The sequence below is a fragment of the Carettochelys insculpta genome, chromosome 17 (assembly GCF_033958435.1).
Source record: "Carettochelys insculpta isolate YL-2023 chromosome 17, ASM3395843v1, whole genome shotgun sequence".
NCBI lineage: Eukaryota > Metazoa > Chordata > Testudines > Carettochelyidae > Carettochelys > Carettochelys insculpta.
In genome coordinates this window covers 12,148,562-12,167,756 of record NC_134153.1, presented here as the reverse complement: position 1 = coordinate 12,167,756, position 19,195 = coordinate 12,148,562, and the positions used below count along the sequence as shown (strand labels likewise).

The window sequence follows — 19,195 nt, the reverse complement described above, 5'->3', positions numbered from 1 at the left end:
ACACAGCTCAAAGAAAAAAAATTATCTCCCATTGTCATCAAAACAAGTGTGGCTTTAGAGCTGATATTATTATAATTCTTAATTCGTCCTGAGTCACTTTTCCCAAAGGAAGGAATAAGGAGAAAGATTGAGATCTGATCGCAGAACACAGATGGGCTGTTGAGTAATGAAAATTAGACTGTTTAATATTATGCTGACTCAAGAAAAATAGGGGTAACATGACTCATCACTTCTTTGTTTCTTCCCCTCAGAGAAACATTTTCAGAATTCAAATATTAACAACATATAGTCTTTTTTGTTTAAATAGAACGTAAAATTAAAAAAGTATCTGTTCACTTGTCTTCTATTGCACAGAATGAAAATTAATAGAACTGTACTGCTGTTCTTTAATTATGTTTGGGTGTTAATTTTCTGTAATATGTCAATAAAGTTCTAAAGTGAATGGAGAGGGTATTTTTATTAGCGTTTGTGGTACATAAATCTAAAGTATAGCTTAATTTAGTATTTGTTGAATGGATATTGACAATTGTTAAAAAAAAGTTCCATGAATTTTTAAATTCGAAATGGAGAAAAATACATCATTTTCTTCAAATGGAACACAATTGAAATTGAAACGATTGTGATATTACCAAGAGAACAATTTGGACAGCTGAACAGCTTTCCCTACTCAGTTCCCCAACTTGAAATACCTTTTACTCTGCTTCACTGTAAAGACAATCACTCGTGGTCATCTCACACATGCAGCCTCCAGCACGTAAATCACTCCTAGATATGGTGTATGAGTGCTGTAACTAACCACCCACGAATTACATCGCACAGCACCACCAGTGAGATCTTAGTCTCTGACTTTCCCTCCGAAACGTGTGTCTTGTGCAGCCCAGAATCTTTCTGGACAACAGAAGCTCATATTAAGTCTCCCATTTCATTAACAGAAATTGTATGCACTAACCCGTTATCTCAAATGGAGTTTCTCAAACCATTCAATCCATAAGCAATGATTTAGATAAAAACAACAAAAGTAGTTTCTTAACACAGAAAGATGGATTTTAAGTGGCATGAAACTCAGAGTTGATTACAAGTAAATAAAAGGTAAAATGCAACCAAAATCTTATTTAACAACCTAACTGAATTCAAAGCAAAAAGGTCTCTCTCACCAGGTGTCAGTCTTACTGGCTGAACTCCTTTCAGGAAGGATCTCTCTTTCCCATCTAAAGCTATTTCCTTTGTTCTTTTAGCATTGCTGGTGGCTAGAGTTGGGAGGGGGTCATTTGGGGGGCATCATTTGCCTGTTTTCTATTTTTATCTCGTCCTTAACAACCACCTTCATGCAATTGTTTCTTTTTGCCAAGATGTGATTATCTCATTCACACCTTTTTTGTGAAAGAATGGCCACTGAATTCCATGAAGGTCCATTTGATTTTGTTAACATATGGCTAAAGCATAGTTTGCCTTTTATCTTGGAGGAACTACTGAGTGCAAGCTTCCCCAGATGTCAGCGGTCTACACTTATGGAGTTTTTGTGCTCACAGTTCCCTTGGTGACCGGGAGCTGTTGAAAGAAAACTACTAGTTTTGTGGACTCACTTCTACAGGCATCAGATCATTTTCACATTTACAGCACTTCCATTGCTGATGAGACCAGTGCCCTGATGGCAGCTATCCCACAGTGCAGCTCTCTCCATTTTGACGATAGGTCTTGTGGGATGGGGGTAATGAACGCAGGGCATTCTGGGTTCCTGCTCAGTGCCCCATGATGCACTCCTGCATGTCCCAGCAGCCCTATTACTTCTGTTTTCTTCTGCAGCATTTTTTAAACACCACTTGTGGTCTGGCTGCTTTTCCCACCCCATCTGCAAGCAGGAATAGCTCCTATGTGTCTGTCCTCTGCTCTGATAGCTGTCACAGTGCCACAGAGGATGGGAAGCTGCTCCAGACCCTACCAGTTAACTGGTTAAATATTTGCATTCCTAAAGGAAACTGTGTTTATTTAGCTTGCAGAAGAGAAGAATGAGGGGGGGAATTTGACAGCACCCTTTGACTACCTGATGGCTGATAGGACTACCAGAAGGGCACTAAGAATCCAGGATGTCTCAAGGGAAAAGTTTGAAAATGAAAATTATTAAACTTTGCTGCTGTATTTGGGAAAGGGTTAAATAGCATTTGCTGTGCTACATAGAGGTTCTGTCTGTAATTTCAATGAAGATGAAGTGTTGACTTTCAGTTGTGATGATGTATACAGAAATATGCTTCTTGAACATACACCTTGCATCTGTGTATAACACTAGCCATCTTTGACAACCTGTCTGGGGGTGTGCAGTGTGGGGGACACAAAAAAATTGCAGCCCATAAGAACGTGCAGCGGGAGGAAGGCAGCTGCCTGGGAAAGAATTGTGCATTTGCTGCAATGAGGGGAGGACACAACTCAGGTTACTATGCATTGTAAAGAGAGAATGCAACATATCTGTCACATGCTCCAAAAGGATTTTCCTCTCCCAGCCTTCCTGTTTCTAGTCTCAGCTCTCTTTATTTTCATCATCTTTCTTGGATTGTGAGTGCAGAATCCCCTCAAGAAACATGCCTGCTTTAGCGCATCTTCAAAAACAACAAGAAGTCCTGTGGCACCTTATAAACTAACAGATATTTTGGAGCATAAGCTTTTGTGGGCAAAGACCCGCTTCATCAGATGCGTCTGTTACAGTGAATAGTAACTGGATCTGATGAAGTGGGTCTTTGCCCACAAGAGCTTATGCTCCAAAATATCTGTTAGATTATAAACGTGCCACAGGACTTTCTGTTTTTGAAGATACAGACTAACTCAGCCACCCCTCTGATATTAGTGCATCCCGTTTTCTTATGTGTTGCAGATGTTTTGCTACAGTGCAGGATGGGACTTCCAGAGTGGCTCCTGAAGCATGGGTACCCCCTCGCAAAGCAAAGGGTCCAGGGCTGTTGTCCTGATCCATCTTACCAATGGGACAGTTCTGGTTGCAATACACTATTGGTAAGTGAACAATTTTGTTGACCAAAGGCAAGCATACATGGTGCACAAGACCCCAGCAATGCTGAGTAAATGCAGGGTTATAGGATTTATTGACACACCCATTCTGAAAAGAGCAAGCATGAAGGGAGGGCAACCAGCACACCAACACAGCTGCCTTAGTGCTTTTCTGTGCCCTCAACCTGTTTTATGAATGTTCAAAGGAAAGCAATATACCAGAGCTCTGCCTGGAGGAGTACTGGAACACCTGGTACCAGCAACAAGGGTCAGAGCCATCTCTACACTTACCAGCGGACCTGGGCTTGGAGCAAAGCAAGCTGGGACTGGATAACTCCACTTCCCACCACCACATCAGGCCCCTCAGTAATCCCTGGGCCATGTCATTCAGGGGAGGTTGCTTGCAGGAAGGGGGTTGGGCAGGGGTGGAGCAAGGGTTGGAAGAGGCAGGATGGGGGCACAGCAGAGGCAAGGCTTGGAGGAAGGAGTGCAGTGGGGATGAGGCAGAAGCAGAGGCAGAGAGGAGGCTGTCTTGGGCCTCACACCCTACTAGGGAAAGCCCTCCAAAAACACTCTACTCGAGAAGTAGATCATACCATGGACCATAACATTGGCATTGAAATACCTCAAGAAAACCTGCCTCAATATTAAGAACAAAAACAAAACAAAAACCAAAAACCACACACTGACTGCATACCCTTCAGACTGACCTACCAGTCCATGCTGGAGATCATCAAACAGTTACAACGAATACTTGATGAGGGCCGTGTTCTCAAAGAATTTGGAAAAAAATCATTCCAAATGTATTGGTTCACAAAGTTATAAGCAACTGCACATAGTCCTATAAAAGGATGTGTCCAGGAACCTTAAGCACAGGTGCTGCTACTAGCTATGCCTGTAACATGTGCACGTGTGTGCAACTCCTTAGCTTTAGAACCTTGCTTGTGTGCTAAGGGTACATTACACACAATCCAAACATCAGCTGAATTACTGGGGAGTGCTCTGCAGATAATGTGGGAAACCAAGGCCACACTCTACTCTATGCAAAGGCTTCACAGATGAACTCAATGCTATTCTATTAGTACGGCAGTGTCGAGAGTCCTTCCTTCTCTAACTGGGACACCAACAGCCTCAAATGGTCACAGGGAAGAAATCACACAAAGCATTGGACCATATACTGCCAAGCAATCCTCCTAGCTCATAGTTCTGGGCAGAAACTGGATTTCTTTGATCTCTGGGAAATGCCACAAATTTAAAAAAAAAAAAATCCATACAAGATGTGAATGAAAACCACAAATCTCTGAAATTTCCTTCAAAGTAAAATTCCAATTAAAACAATCATTTGGGGTCAGCTGAAATGCTTTGGTCCAGTTCTGAGTGTTATGCTCTTTGTTTTACTTTATACCCTAGAAGAAAATTTTTTAAAAATTCATTTCACAAGTTAATAACATTCCAGTGGAAAATCCCTCACCAGCAGTGTTTGCTGTAAGCAGAAGGCTTGGTCCAGTGCCCAGAACTGATCCAAGTGGCTCTCAACTGATCTGCTGAGCACGCACAGCTGCCCGCCACTGGCAACCCGTGTTTCTCTGGGTGATGCACATCTGAACATGCCTGGGTGCACACAACCTTATGCTGTTCGTGGACGGAAAAAGTTAGAGGGACCACTACTCACCAGCGACAGAAAAGCAGCCTGCACCGATTGTACCGGTTCAAGGTGACCCCACCTTGTACCTCAAAGCAGGCTCTTAAGGAAAGCGCTAATACTACCACAGACTCACCCCCTCCTGCCCCCCCAGCAAACAGTGTCACAGCAGCCAGTACCTGGCAGGCGAGCAGCTGCCCACAGGGCTGAGTTTTAGGCAGCTCTTCGGATGACAAGGGCAGCGGCAGCTCTCTAGGTTTGCAGGCTCCTTCCCTGCTTCTGGGGGACACGCAGCCAGGAGGGGCGGGGCTGGCCGAGGGCAAAGCCTGGCCCAGTGTGTAACCCCGTCAAGTGCACAGACTGGAGAGGCGACGGGCCGCGGCCACGCCGCCCGGGCGCGCGCGAACGCGCCGGCACCGTCCACGCGGGCGCACAGCTGCGAGGCCCGCGCCGCCGAGCGCTCCCGCCGCACAGGGCACGCGCCGCCACGTGCACTGGCGCGGGGCGTTCTGCAGCCCTGACCGCGGCGCGGCGGGTCCTGGCCGGTGCCGGGGGCTCGCACGCAGCTGCTCCTCCGGAGGCGGGGCGGGGGGAGGTTCAGTCTCGCGGGGGATCCCCCCCCATTCACACGCACCCGGACAGACACTGGGATGAGCTGACGGGTCGCATGACAGCCCAACCCCTGCCGGGGGCAGCTCCTGACTCGCCGCCGGCAGTGTGTGGAGGAGGGGGGCGGGGGCAGAAATGCAAAGCACGGCAGACTGGCACTAGGCTGTCTCATGGGTCGGGGGGGGGCCGCACACCTGCCGCCACCCCCTCTTTGTGCAGTGCAGGTGTCCCCTTTCCCAGCCCACCCCCGCCCCCCTGTGATGTCACACTCCCTCTCGCGGGGCACGATGGGAAAATCCCAATGTTTTCCAACAGATGCTCTCAGAAGAGCCGCCGATTGAAGCAAGCGCCGGAGCGAAGATTTGGCTGTTTGGTGGGAGGGGGCGTGGGAGGGGGGAGCCCAGCCCCAGCTCATGCCAGCCCCCGCGGAGAAGCGGCCCCCTGAGCCGCGCCGGCAGAAAGTTGGCCCCTGAGCGGCAATAGGAGCCCAAGGCAGCAGGGGCATCTCTGCGGCTGCTGGATGCTGCAGGCGGCTTGCACTGACGGGAGCTGGCTGCCGGAGGCTGGGCACGATGCTGCCCTGGCTGGGGCTGCCTGGCTGAAGCTCCTGGCGCGCTGGACTCCCTCCTCCCCTGCCCCCTTGTGACCTTGGCTGCCTCGCCCCGGAGCCCCCCCTCCCCACCTATGGCTGCAGCGGAAGAAGGGACGGGCTGTTTTCTCCCGCGAGGCAGGTCGCAGAGCGACCCCAGCATCCTCACGGACTGCGCCGCCCCTCACGCCGGGGAGAAGCCAGGTAACAGCAGCGCTCGGGGGCGGGCAGCGGGTCCTGCTGCAAAGTGGCCCGGCAGGGAAGTAGGCACAGATGAAACTGAAAGGCTTGGGACTGCCTCCGAGCCGGGCTCGGGCTTGGCCAGCCCGCCTCTGCCTGCCCACTGAGAGAGGCTGCTGTGGGGGGGCGCAGGGCAGAGGTCCAGCTCAGGCTCGCGGCTCTAGAGCTGCTTGCAACCCCGCAGGCTGCTGGCTGGCTGGCCGGCCCTGCTCAGCACAACGACGACTCCTGCATGGACCATGGCAGGGGGCAGCCTCGGTGAGCTGCAAGAGCTGCTTTAGCCGGGGGCTGACATACTCCCCTCCCCCTCTCGCCCCCAGCCCCTGGGAGCCTTTGGGCCCTAGCCTAAGCATGGCAGGAGGGATCTAGCCTATTCATGCAGCCGCTGAGAGGCTCCGGGCCTGAGGAAGGCAGAGGGGCTGGATGAAGGAGGTACAGTCCTGAAGGCAGTAGGCAGCACTCCTGCCCAGGTCACTGATTAGTACTGTGAGTCAAGCTCTGTAAAGCTGATTTATTACTGTCTGGAGGGGAGAAAAAGGTCCAGTACAAGAGAAGGGAACAGGCTATTTAGATGGAGTCACCATGGAGACCAGACCAAGCAGAGTAATAATTAAATGCACCCCCCACCCCAAAGGTAATTTTGATTTCATACGGAGAAGTATAATCTGGAGGCACCAGTCTCTAATCACACTCGTTCCTTTAGAAACAAAAACAGATTATTCCACTAGCACCAGCTAAGAAAGATTTTCAGCTTAGCTTCATGCTACAGAATAATTCATCCATTCAATACACATGCCTTTAGAGGTGACTTGATAATTTCCAATTGCCAATATCAAAGTGATGATAGTTCTTTGAAATAAAGAAAAGGATGGCTCAGGAGTGGTAGGTGGGGCATGGTGAAGATTTCCTCTCCTCAACTCACAAACTCCAGATCACTTTAAGGTGATGGGACTGTATGGAAAGGGACAGGACATGGAAAGGCTTAACAAGAAGCAACTGGAAGCTGAGACCCATACAGTAATTCACCCTGGCTTTATTTAAACAGTGGACCATTAAATAAGCATTAAGGTTTCTTTGTGAGGGTTTCTCAGACACAGTATGATTAAACAAAATCTTGTAAGCTATGTGGTTTCTACCACCATGAGACAATGGAAGATGTGTTTATCTTAGCAGCCCATCTATGGAATTCTAAACAGAACTCAGAGCCTGACCCGAAAGATCCCTAGGAAGCCAGCACAGAGGTGCCTATTGAATTAAATGGATTTTAGATTGTGCCTTAGTGTTTCAATCACGAACAAGAAAAGAACTATCAGCCTTCTTTGATGGGTTTGCTTGCCAAATTCATTCTCACAGGAGCAGATGACACATGTTAAAATGATCAATAATTATTGTTTGACTAGTTTACCTCATCAAATAATTCTGAACGTCTTTGTAGTTCTAGAACTAGATAAAATAATGAAATGAATAGAAATGATAGAGGATTTCTCTGATGCCCAGTTGTTGGTGGTACCCCCAAGTAAAGGGAACAAAGGATGCCTCTGACATGAAGTACTTGACTGTCTCCCTAAGGGACAATACTGACTGAAAAGAGAGGAATGTAGGCTTCTGCTCTTTGATTTCTGAAGGCAAAAGTGATTAGTGAAAGGAAAATGATATGCACACAATGTGTTATCAGCTGTTTCTTGTATTTTGCAAAACAAATCAACCAATATGGAAAACAGTAAATGTAACAAATAGACAATCTAATTTATAAAATCTGTTTGATAAGGGAAAAGAAACTCACTTATCAAAAGAGGACAGTTAACAGCCTATTCAATGAAAATGCAAAAATTTAAGACATGACATGACAGCTGCTGCACAAATATGCAAAAAGAAAACCATCTCCCACCTCCATCCCTCCAACCCTGCAATAACATTATATAAGGAATCATAACTACAGCCTGTATATAGTATTATATTATGTAGATTAAGGAAACCCTACATAATTTTGTTTTACTTTTCTATGTAATATACTGGGATGGATTTTGTTAGCAAACAGTTCCATTGTTTGGTTAGCATCTAATATTTTCAGTATTACCTGCAAAATTGCAACAGTACCTTTTTATTCTATGTAGTATGTTAACAAATTGTTTTTGTCTCTGTATTTCAAAGATTTCAGCATAATTTATGCCAGTCTATGAATTAGTTACCACCCTCCATAGTTACATTTTCATCTTACTTCCTTACCAATAGAAAGAATAATATCTAAGTTTTGTTTACTTCAGTAACCAAAATACACATCTCTCTGGATGCAAAGTCAAAATAACTTCGAGATCTCGTCATTCTAGTGTAATGTTCAGTTACATCCCAATCCTGCTTCCATTTAAGCCTTGCTATAGACATCAGAGGTGTAGAACTGAGCTCCTAATTTCAACCTGAGTTTCTGAACTGTATGTAGAAGTAACTTCCTAGTTAATTTAAAAACACAAGCCAAAACAGACATTTGTACTTTAAAACCATACAGACAAATGTGCCAATAGCAACATAAAATTCTACAAGGCGAGTTACAATGTGTACATAAATATGATTTAAGATATGCCTGGCAAAGTCGTGCATCACAACATACATCACACGCACGAACAGTAATCAGCATGGGTATGAAGTACTCTTTGAATTAATTAGGGGGTGTGTGATCTAATAAGAGAAGATGATGTTTCAGAAGACCAGTTATTCATTTCATCGGGGTGTTAACCTAATGAAATGGCTTTTAAAAGGCAAACAACCCACACTATCACTGACCTGGGTACAAGCAGAAAGGCAACATCAATTCCAAGATGAATTGTGGGGGGAAAATCCAATATGTTATGCACAAACAGGCTTTCCTTCAGCATCTGGCATATGCATTTTGTTCTTGGATCAAACCCTTACTGAGGTCACTACTGAAACATTCTCACCCTGCTCATGTTCCTCTTTCTTCACTGTGTTAGTGGGAACAGTGAGTATTCTAATTTTTTTTGAGGGGTGGCGGGGGAACGAGGAGTGGAGGGTTACAAGGACTTGGATTTCGTTGAACGACTGGTAGAGATGAGCAACTTTCTTCTCTGGTGTTTGACTACCTACAGTGGGAAAATTTATCATGATAGAAAGTGTGGTAAGCATTATTATTTAAAATGTTTTCTAGAGGTTCATTTCCCCTAAGTAGCCAAGATGCACATTCCCTGTCTTGACTTATGAAGTCCCAGAATGAGTATTTTTGGCCCCCATCATTATCCAGGAGTATTTGCAATGATACTGACAGCAGAAGATGCAGAAGCAATATCCTTTAATTTTCCATATACCCAAACAGAACTACTCAGCTCTAGGGCAATGCCACATTTCAGTGAACTCCTGCTTTTATCCTGTTTTACAGCCAAGCTGAATAAGGCACAGCAGGGTTATATACTTGCCTAAGGCATATAGCAAGCCAGTGGCTTAGCTAGGATTGATGGTCTAGCAATTACATGAAGTAGTCTCCTTTTGGCTAATTTGGACAAGTCAAGTGGCAGATTCAAGGACAGCCCTATAAATGGATTGTACCGAAAGTCTTTTGCCCTAAAGAAGTTCAAATTGAAATCTTTCTTCTTTGGGCTGGGATGCTCCTTGAAACCAAACCCTGCAAAGGATTTCCCTCAGGTCTTGAATAAGTTATCCTCCTTTTCTTTATGTGGTTAAAAACAGGCTCCTTCTTTCCAGGGGAGGAAGGGACATCTAAAGTATTGAACTGGCCAGACTCCATGCAAATCCTAAGAGAACTTGCCTCTGCAAATACTTTTGGAGCTTGATTTTCAGAAGTGCTGAGCACCACAATTCTGGCTGATGCCACTCAGAGCTGCAATCAATGATTATTTCTGACACACATCAGGCCCCTCTTTACAATATATATTATATACACAATTCTGTGTACAAACAAAAAATGATTCCTTGACTTACTACCACAGCAAATGCACAGGCCACTGCTAAATTCTGCTTCAAAATCTGCTATGTAAAATTGGTTTTAAAATTATATATTAATAGCACCTTATAAAATGTTCTTACAGCAAAAAGACATGATGTTCAGTACATGTAGACATCAGACTTAACAGTAACATGTGTTACTAAATAACAGACCTACAAATCCGCTAATAATTAAACCCTTCACATGCCTTTTTAATTAATAACAGCTTCTTGCAGTGATCTGCTAGCATATGGCAGCCATGGGGTGAGAAGGAAATGGGGGTTTTGTCTGCAGTGGGCAGAATTAGCAATGGATATTTCCCACCTGCAGAAGTTAAACACATTTAGATATAGGGAATGCTGCAAGTAGTGTTAATAAAATTGGTGGATTTGGTTTTTTTTTTTAAGTGGAACCAGCTATAAAGTATTTGAATGTTCTTTTCATGATAAAAAAAGTGCATTTTGGGTTGAGATTCTACAATTCTTGTATCACCAATGAACGCATGTGATTAGGTTCTTGAGAACTGGTGAGTTCTCCCTGATGAGAAAGAATATGGTATTACAAACTAGAAGATGTACCGTGTGTTACTCAGCTCTAACGGTCGTATTTTTTTTAAATGAATGAAAAATGTTCATGCTTTTTTCAATGATAGTATTTTTGAAGAATGAAGACTGGAGTGCGTTCAGGGGTGAGGAGGTGCAGCAGGTGGGGGCTCAAGGCGGGGTGGGGTTACAGAAATCAAGGTAGGTGAGAGATGCAGAAGTTAGGGCAGGGGTCCCAGGACAGGGGCCTGAGACTGAAAATAGTGTTACTGTGCTGAGGGTGACACTACTACAACAGCAGCTCCTCCCAGGTGGAGAGGGCAGCACTCCCTGGCCACCCTCTCCTCCTGGGAGGGAGGGACCCAGGGCTGTGTGCTTGTCAGACACAGGCTGGGGCTCTGTGGGCTGGTCTCAGCCTCCAGCTGCTCCTGCCCAGCCTGCAGGCTATGGGTGGGGAGTCTTTTGATGCTGCCCTCAGCTTCCAAGTTCCTCCTCCCCTGCAGCCTTCAGGCTATCAGGGGGCAGGGATGAGCTCTGGAGGACTTCCCCCCTGTGGTCTATAGGCTGTCTGGGTTGGGAGTCAAGCACCGGACATGTCCCCACCTTCCAATAGCCCCTCCATGGCCTGCAGACTGTTTGGGGAGAGGCCAGGCTCCAGGGGCTGCCCCTCTCCAGCTGCCTTCCATGGCCTGCAGGCTGGGGGGGAGGCAGGGAGCCAGGCTCTAGGGGGCTGCATCCCTCCATCTGCCCTGCACAGCCTCCAGGTTATTGCGAGGAGGGGAGCTATGCTCTAGAAGCTGCCCCCCTCCAGCACCCCCCCGGCACATAGGCTGTCTAGGTGCTGCACCCCCATCAGCAGCAGTTCCCTCTGCATCCTGTAGGCTCACCATGGTGGGCAGGCTCCAGGTTCGGGTAGGAGAACTACTTACCCAGTCTTTGTAGCAAGCAAGATACAGCCCCAGTTCTGCTGGCCTCCCTCTTGGTGCTGCAGCTGTCCCAGTGGCCACTCTCAGGATCATGCCCCTCCTGTGTGTACCCCTCCCTTTTTTTCTTCTTCTATACCCCCTTCAATGTTTTGGGCAACCCTGGGATTTCAGAGATTTCTCTCTTTGCAGGCCGACCTTGGTTTACGTTAAGAGTAAGACGAAACCGCACACCATATGTTGTGGTCCTAGCTCTTATAGTTTAAGCACTGACTCTCTCTCTCTCTCTCTCTCTCTCTCTCTCTCTCACACACACACACACATACACGGTCTGATCTGTCAATTTTCACTCAGCCATGGCTGGGGCACTTGCTGGTTTCTGCTAGAGTAGTTGGTGACTTTTTTTTTGTAATTTGAGGTCTGTCAGTCAAGGTTAGAGGACTTCAGTAGCTCAGCCAGAGGTTATGGGCCTATTGAGTGAGTGTGTGGGTGAGGTTCTGTGGCCTGCAACTATGCAGGAGGTCATACTGATAGCTACGACGTTGTCTCTTGGCCTTAAAATCTATGAGCCTACGTTGTCCCATGAAGATCAGTGGGACTTTTTGCTGAGTGAGGAATGAAAGTGCCAAGGGGATTAGGAGTACATTTTAAACTTGCGAAGCCTACAGAAATTCCTCTAACTACACATGGAACTTCCTTACACCAAGATACTTGGCATCCAGTCCGGCCTATGATTATTATGTACAAAACACGCCTACACCATGATCTCATTCAGAAACAGTGCATCAGATAGAGGACTACCCCACCCCCACCCCCAGTTAGGTTTTCAGATCCTTATACAACAGTGTTTTCAAACATAGGACCAGGAGATGTTTAAACAGGACACAAGTCTACAAACAGTTTAGGACAGCAAACAAAAACTACCTATCCTATTGCAGTTGCAGCAGTAAGTAGGCAGCCCTTAATTATAACCTAAGTTGAAAGCTGGCAAAAACACTACAATGAAACACACTTGCTCAAGAGAAGATAAACGGTGAACGAAATTCGATTCAAGTCACAGAAGATAGAGTCACACAGGGAAAGATGGTGACAAACTGAAGTAATTCTGTGAGTCATTTTAAATGTTTTTACACCCATCTTCTCCCACCCTGATCCTCTTCACCCTGCCTTGCCCTCCCCACAAAAAAAAAGGTTGGGAGAAAGAGGTCAAAGAAGTCTGGAATTTAAGACACACAAGCCAGATTTTAAGATACTGCAACTGTGTCTCAAATAGACGGTGAATCTGAAATAGCTCCTTCATTGTACATTTCCAGCAATCCAAGGGAATAGGAGAGAGACTGATAGTCTCATTTGGGTCTTAGATCATAAAGGAAATGGAACTTCGCAGAAAAGAGAGAAAATTAATGTCAAAGCTTAACTAGTGAAGAGAGATAGACAACTATAATAGAATGAGAGTTTACCCACCCAGCAATTTAGATGCTGGTACTATAGGTCTTACAGAGTAAAACAAACCTAATTTGCAGAAGGGTACTATTATGCCAAGCATCCATTACAAAATTACCCAGCTCAAGAATTCTTTTTCAGAACTTACACCATGTTTTTGTTCAGTAACAGATGTTTATCCACCCCCACCAATGGTCCATATTACCTTATACCTCCTCCTCAAGTTGAAAGCCAAGGAGCTATTGTGGAACAGTAGCATAGGATCTTTTGGTTTTTGTGTTAGCTGACTGCAGATTCATGAGGTCTAGGTGTGGAAAACAGATACACCTCATAATATTGAAGATGCATGGCGAATCTTTTCAGTTACAGAGTAACTCAAACTAATCTGCCCAAAAATTTCACTAGATATCAAATGTCTGTATCCCAGACATACACAGCTTTCTGCATGGTAAAAGTTGATCCAGCTATGTAAGCAAAAGCAAGTAATGAGATCAACATTACAGCTCGGATTGTAGGAACATCATAGAATCCTAGGGCTGGAACAGACCCCCAGTGGTCATTGAATCCAACACCCTGCCCGAATCAGCATCACCCCAACTAAATCATCCTAGCCAGGACTCTCTCAAGCCAGGACTTAAAGACCTCTAGGAATGGAGATTCCACCATCTCTCTAGGTAATGCATTCATTGCCCTCCCCAAAAAGTCCACAGTAAAACCTCTTGTACCACTCATTTTCCCTGTATCACCTATTATCATTCAGAAGATGCCATGTGAACAGACCTTTGTGAAGACAGGCAGTTGCTTTGCCAGACTGATCAGAGAGTGAGAGAAACTAGAGTTTTGCTCCTTTCATGTTAAGCCTCTTTTAGAGGAGGGAGGCATTTACTATCACTCACTATACAGCACAAGGTAAATTGTTAGATATCAGCAATAACTCAACCAACTCTTTAGGGAAGGTTTTGAGGAAATAACATCCAGTATAAGAATACTCTTCACCTGTCTGTTTTTGTAAGCATAAACATTGCTGGATATTCCATTAAAGTTCCTTTTACAATCTTACATGGGGTCCCTTGGCCTCTTCTGGGTTGGTGCAGAGTGCTCAGGTTTTAGGTTAACATTCATTGGCATTATGATTTATTTCTTCAAATTCATTTTGACAAGTCTGGGAACACTGGAAAACTTTTTGCCTGATGTTAAAGAGGTGCTGAAGGCCTATCAAAATATGTGGGAAGTGTATTAGGAATGGGAAATTCATGCATGGTGCTGTGCCAGATCTGTGGCTGGCACAACAGTCCCTTGCACCAGGAACCAGTTAGGACTAATTCTGATTTTTCCAACACTTCAAGTAGGTTTTACAATGGTCATAAAATACAGCCAACTTAGATGTTAAATACTTCAATCAGGCCAACTATTAATTGCCTTCTCCCTCAGCTGAATGATCCTTGTTTCATCAAGTCTCCATGAGCCCATGCATTCAATTGCTATTGTGCCCTGCATTTTACTCCTTCCACCTGATCTATATTTTTCATCGATTAATTTATCAAAAGCTGGACCCTTTCTTCCAAATGAAATCAAACTAGATGCCCATAAAGTTAGCTCCTTTGGAAATCAACATGCCCTTCAATATATGCTTGCATGCAGTCTTCTTCACTGTCACTGTCCACTCAAAAGAAAACACACCTGTCAGCGTATCTAGACCCTTTTCCTCCAGTTATGAACTAATTCTCTACCATCTCATCTAAATTAAGCTATTTGGGCAGCATCTTTACTTTAGTTTATGAGCTCGCAGAGCATTCTTACATGTGTGAAATTTCATGATTCAACTCAGACTCCTTTCACCTAGACCAGCCATGCCCAAACTACTCAAGCCACAGGTGAGATTCTTTAAACATTCAAGAGCTGGGACATGCCCGTTGGAGCTCAGGGCTTGTGCCTGTAGAAGGGACCTACTAGGGTTTGGGGCTTCTGCCACACTCCTGGCTGCAGCCTGGACACCAGCAGGTGTGCCTGACAAAGCTGAAGCCCTGAGACCACCCTCACAGCTATTGGCGTTGGGGGGGTCCATGAGCCACACTTTAATTGTGAAAGAGACATATATGACTCCTGAGCCACAGTTTGAGCCACTCTGATTTAGACTCTGAGGCTGTGTCTAGATTGCCGAAAACTGTCAACAAAAGATACTAAAACTGCGCCCCACATTTGTGTATCTCTTGTCAACAGTTCCACTGGGGGAGGACTTCCTGACATCCGTCCTGTCCACATGGGGTCAAATGTCAGGAAAACCCCCTAGGCCAAGATGTCCCTTCTTCCTCATGGAGCAAGGAAGACAAGGATGTTGGCAGAATGCTCCCAACACGGCAGACATCTGTGGAGAGAGCACTGGTGTCCCGACAGAAGCCTGCAATCTAGACATAGCCTGAATGTTCTTCCAGAATTGGCTTACATGGCAACGTGTTTTAACTAGACTACTGAATTTAGGGACCACACATGCAAACACTTGCTGCTGCACTTCTTTTATTCCAGTATTTGAAATGGGCTGGAACTATGTCCAGGAGTAAAAACCTTCACAGGGGTTTGAACATGAATTAAAATATGCATGATTGTAACTTATCTGCATATTTAATAACCACATGTTCCCTCTGCATATATCACATTCATGCAACTGTATCTAGCTCTCACTAGAGAACCTTGAAGAGCTCCTCTTTGCTGGTTTGCATGAGTAGAGACCCTTAGCTCAAGACCTCTGCTTTCTTCTTACTAACCTGTTTCTGTTTTTATCTTTACCTACCCCATATTTAAGGAATCAGGTCAGAACTTTGTGGAAGCTTTGGATTTTGAAGTCTTAATGCTACTTTTACAGCAGATAAACAATATTGATTTATATATATTATTTATGGGGCTTGTTATTTTAAAGTTCATTGATGCTGGGACTGTTTCTGGACTCAGGACACCAGGCTGGTTGCCAGATAGTAGACAAGTTTAGTATTCTGCATGTGAAATGTAAAACATATTTCTTCCATTTAATTCTATAGTTCTTTTTTATTCTAATCCCAAATTTGCCAGTAATTCCAATGTTATTGAGTACAGATTGCATCTCTCTAATCCAGAATTATTTCATTCAGCAACATCCATAATCAAGAATGATTTTAGTTAGTTGGACAATCACTTATTGTAAGTGAGGCCAAGTATCACGTGGTTTTATAAAGTTTGTTTACAGCCACCAGTCCTGGCTGTTAGTGTTCTGTGCAGTTATTTAGCTCTAATTTACCCCCTAAATGTCTTTTAAGAGCCTAGTAAGCAGTTGAAGTGTTTGTAATGTGTGAGACAATATTGACCTCCCATGGTCCAGCAACTTCTCTAGTTCAGCACTAGTCAGGTCCTGAGGGTGCCGTACAAAAGAGGTTCAACTTGTAGCTATTTAATACATTGAAAAACTTGATATCCGAGATGTGAACATACTATATCCTACCACTGCTGGTCACCCTGACTTCACATGTTAACTCAGCACACACAACAGCCTCATGAAAATAATTGTAATATTGCTTTATTATTTGTTTGCTAATATGAACCTCTGAATTCATAAGGACTATTGGGGCCCCTCTATTTTCACATTTCCCCCTTTTTTTATATCACAATCATATTTTTCAAAACAGAAGGGAGCCTGGACACTATTCTTTGCTGGACCCTTGTAACTTGTCTTTTGGATTGATGCATGGTGCTGAAAATGCACACACGCGTGCACACACACACAATTTCTTAGCTCAGTTACCCCCACTTTGATCAAGGAATATGGAGCATAAGATATGGCCCAAATGCAGGTGTCTCTGGTTAGATTAGGTAGCTTGATCCAGGCCTGTATCATGGGGGGTGTGTGTGTGTGAAAAAACACTGTTTCTAGGCAACTGGATTAGCACTTTGAGTCCTTTCTAATGTTATTTGTTTTCTTTGTCGGTTCAGATTTGATCTGGCAAGTCACCAACATGAATGCCTTTTGAATATTGCATCTCGCCCTGTTCCAACTGCAGCCTTCTCCATGCACCGTAAGAAAGAACTCAGTCATGGGCATACAAGTGGCTTTCTTTTCCTTTACCTCTCAGCTGCAGTTTCAGTATTATGGCATTGATGCCAAAGGCAGCATGGATGACATTACACACTGTGAAAACAATGCATGGGGGTTTCAAAGGCAGTCAGCAAAGACAGAGAGGAGCAGAGGATGTTTAGCTGCTGCATTTATACATTTCCATGAAAATGATTTCTTAATCCAAATTTTAACAGACAAGCTTCAAAATCAATATCAAAGGTAAAGCCCTTTATCTTTCAAAGCTACAATAAATGACATACATCCCACTCAAGGAATTACTGGACTCTCTTGGGTAGTCCTTTACAAAGAGCTTTTCTGTCTGGTCCCCTACTTGAACACTTCAAATGTTTCCATGCGTCATGCCATGGAACTGTCAGACCTGCAAAAATCAGATTATTTGGGGCCATGTGTTGCAAACACCGCTACTCTCACTGGGTACAGTGTTAATTATGTTATGCTAGTGCCTCTATCAAGAGAATGCTGCTTGTACCAGACCCTGCAGAAACCCATAGTAAGGTATTGTCTACACTTACCAGGAGACCATGAGATGGAAATCGATCTTCCAGGGTTCAATTTAGCGAGTCTTTGCTAAATGGACCACTGATTGTGCTCCCGTCAACTCTGACACTCCACCAGTTTGAGATGAATAAGGGGAGTCTACCAGAGACCCACTGACCTGCTGCAGTAACTAGAACTTAGGCCAGGTCTACCCTCGACCTAAAAGTTGATTTCAGATATGCAATTCTAGCTACAGTACTTGCATAGCTAGACTTGATGTATGGGGAATCAACTTTATGGCTGTCTTCACTGAGGAAGGCTGATGGGAGTGTTTCTTCCATTGACCTCCCTTACTCCTTGTGGTAGTGAGAAGTACAGGGGTTGACTGCTGAGTGCAGACAGATCAATTACACGCATCTTTACCAGATATGCGAAATCGAACTCTGGAAGATTGACCCTGACCTGGCTAACCTTCACGGAACTGTAGACAAGCCCTGGAGTCGATGTACCCATGCTATGCTATGCTATTCACATAGCTGGAGACGCATACCTTGGTGCAACATTGCTGCCTAGTATAGACCTGGCTTAACAGACAATCCCTGTCATAAGTGGTTTGCATTCTAAAGACAGCACAAAGAGTAGAAGAAAGAAAGCCTGCACCCCTGTTTTACAGATGGGGAACTGTATCCCAGAGAGCTTAAGCCAATTTGCCCAAGATCCCATGGGCAGTCAGTGGCAGAGATGAGAAATGAAGATGCATTTGTCAAGTCTTAATGCAGTGCCTGAACCACAAGAGCATCCTCCCATTCAATGGGACTTCTGATGTGAGGAAAGTGAATGATGCACTTAGCTCTCTGATGATGCTGGTCTGTGTTTGTAATCCACAGGTATGTAAGGAAGAGAAATGGTGCTGAGGGAGGGGTGAATCAGGAAAAAGAGAAACATCCAACAATGGGGAAAATCCATTTTTAGCAGAAAGCTAGCATATATATTAAAATCTAGCTACATTTTCTGGTTCTGTGATTTCCAGTATGATTGATAAAAGGTCTAGAAGATTTGATGAGTTATGAAAGAAGAACTCACTACATTCTGCTCCCAAGAGTCTGATCCAGCATTGGAAAAGTCCATGAATACTCATGGGCAGGTATGTTTGTGCTCAAGTTGCTGATCCCAAACCACAACTTAGAGCTGGAAAAAGCCAACTGCTAACTTTCTGTTTATTAAAATTCTCCGTCTACAGATTCAGCCTCTGCTCACTATTGTTGCATCTGCTTGAAAATAGGGAACCAGCAAACACCATAGATAACATAATAAGAGTTTCCAGTCAAAGGGCATTGGATCAATCCCATGCACAATATCTCAGGATCAGGTGCCATGTGGGAGAGAATATAATAGAATGGAAGTTTTATACCTGAACTGCAAGAGAGCTGTATCAGTTTGTAGAGTGTATGTATAGTAAAAATAAAACTCAGTACTCTCTAAAGCTACTCTTTACATTCCATTTTGAACCCCTTAAAACATCTTACTCCATGGTATTTCACATAGACTTTTTTTGTTTGAAGTTATACATTTTAATCTTATTTTCATGATAAACATTTGTCTATATATATAGTAAACTCTTTCATATCTAGCCACCCTGGGACCGGGTGGTTGCTGGATATTCAAATATTCTGGATAATAGA

General features: G+C 44.4%; 1 protein-coding gene across 1 annotated transcript in view; it reads left to right on the top strand.

The window, feature by feature from the left end:
- The first annotated feature begins 5,929 nt into the window (after positions 1 to 5,929).
- The window catches only part of PHACTR3 (phosphatase and actin regulator 3), a 191,113-nt gene continuing 177,847 nt past the window's right edge, over positions 5,930 to 19,195 (top strand). The window contains exon 1 of the mRNA XM_075012157.1: positions 5,930 to 6,038. Within this exon, the coding sequence (XP_074868258.1) occupies positions 5,930 to 6,038 (109 nt within the window). The remainder of the gene's footprint in view (positions 6,039 to 19,195) is intronic.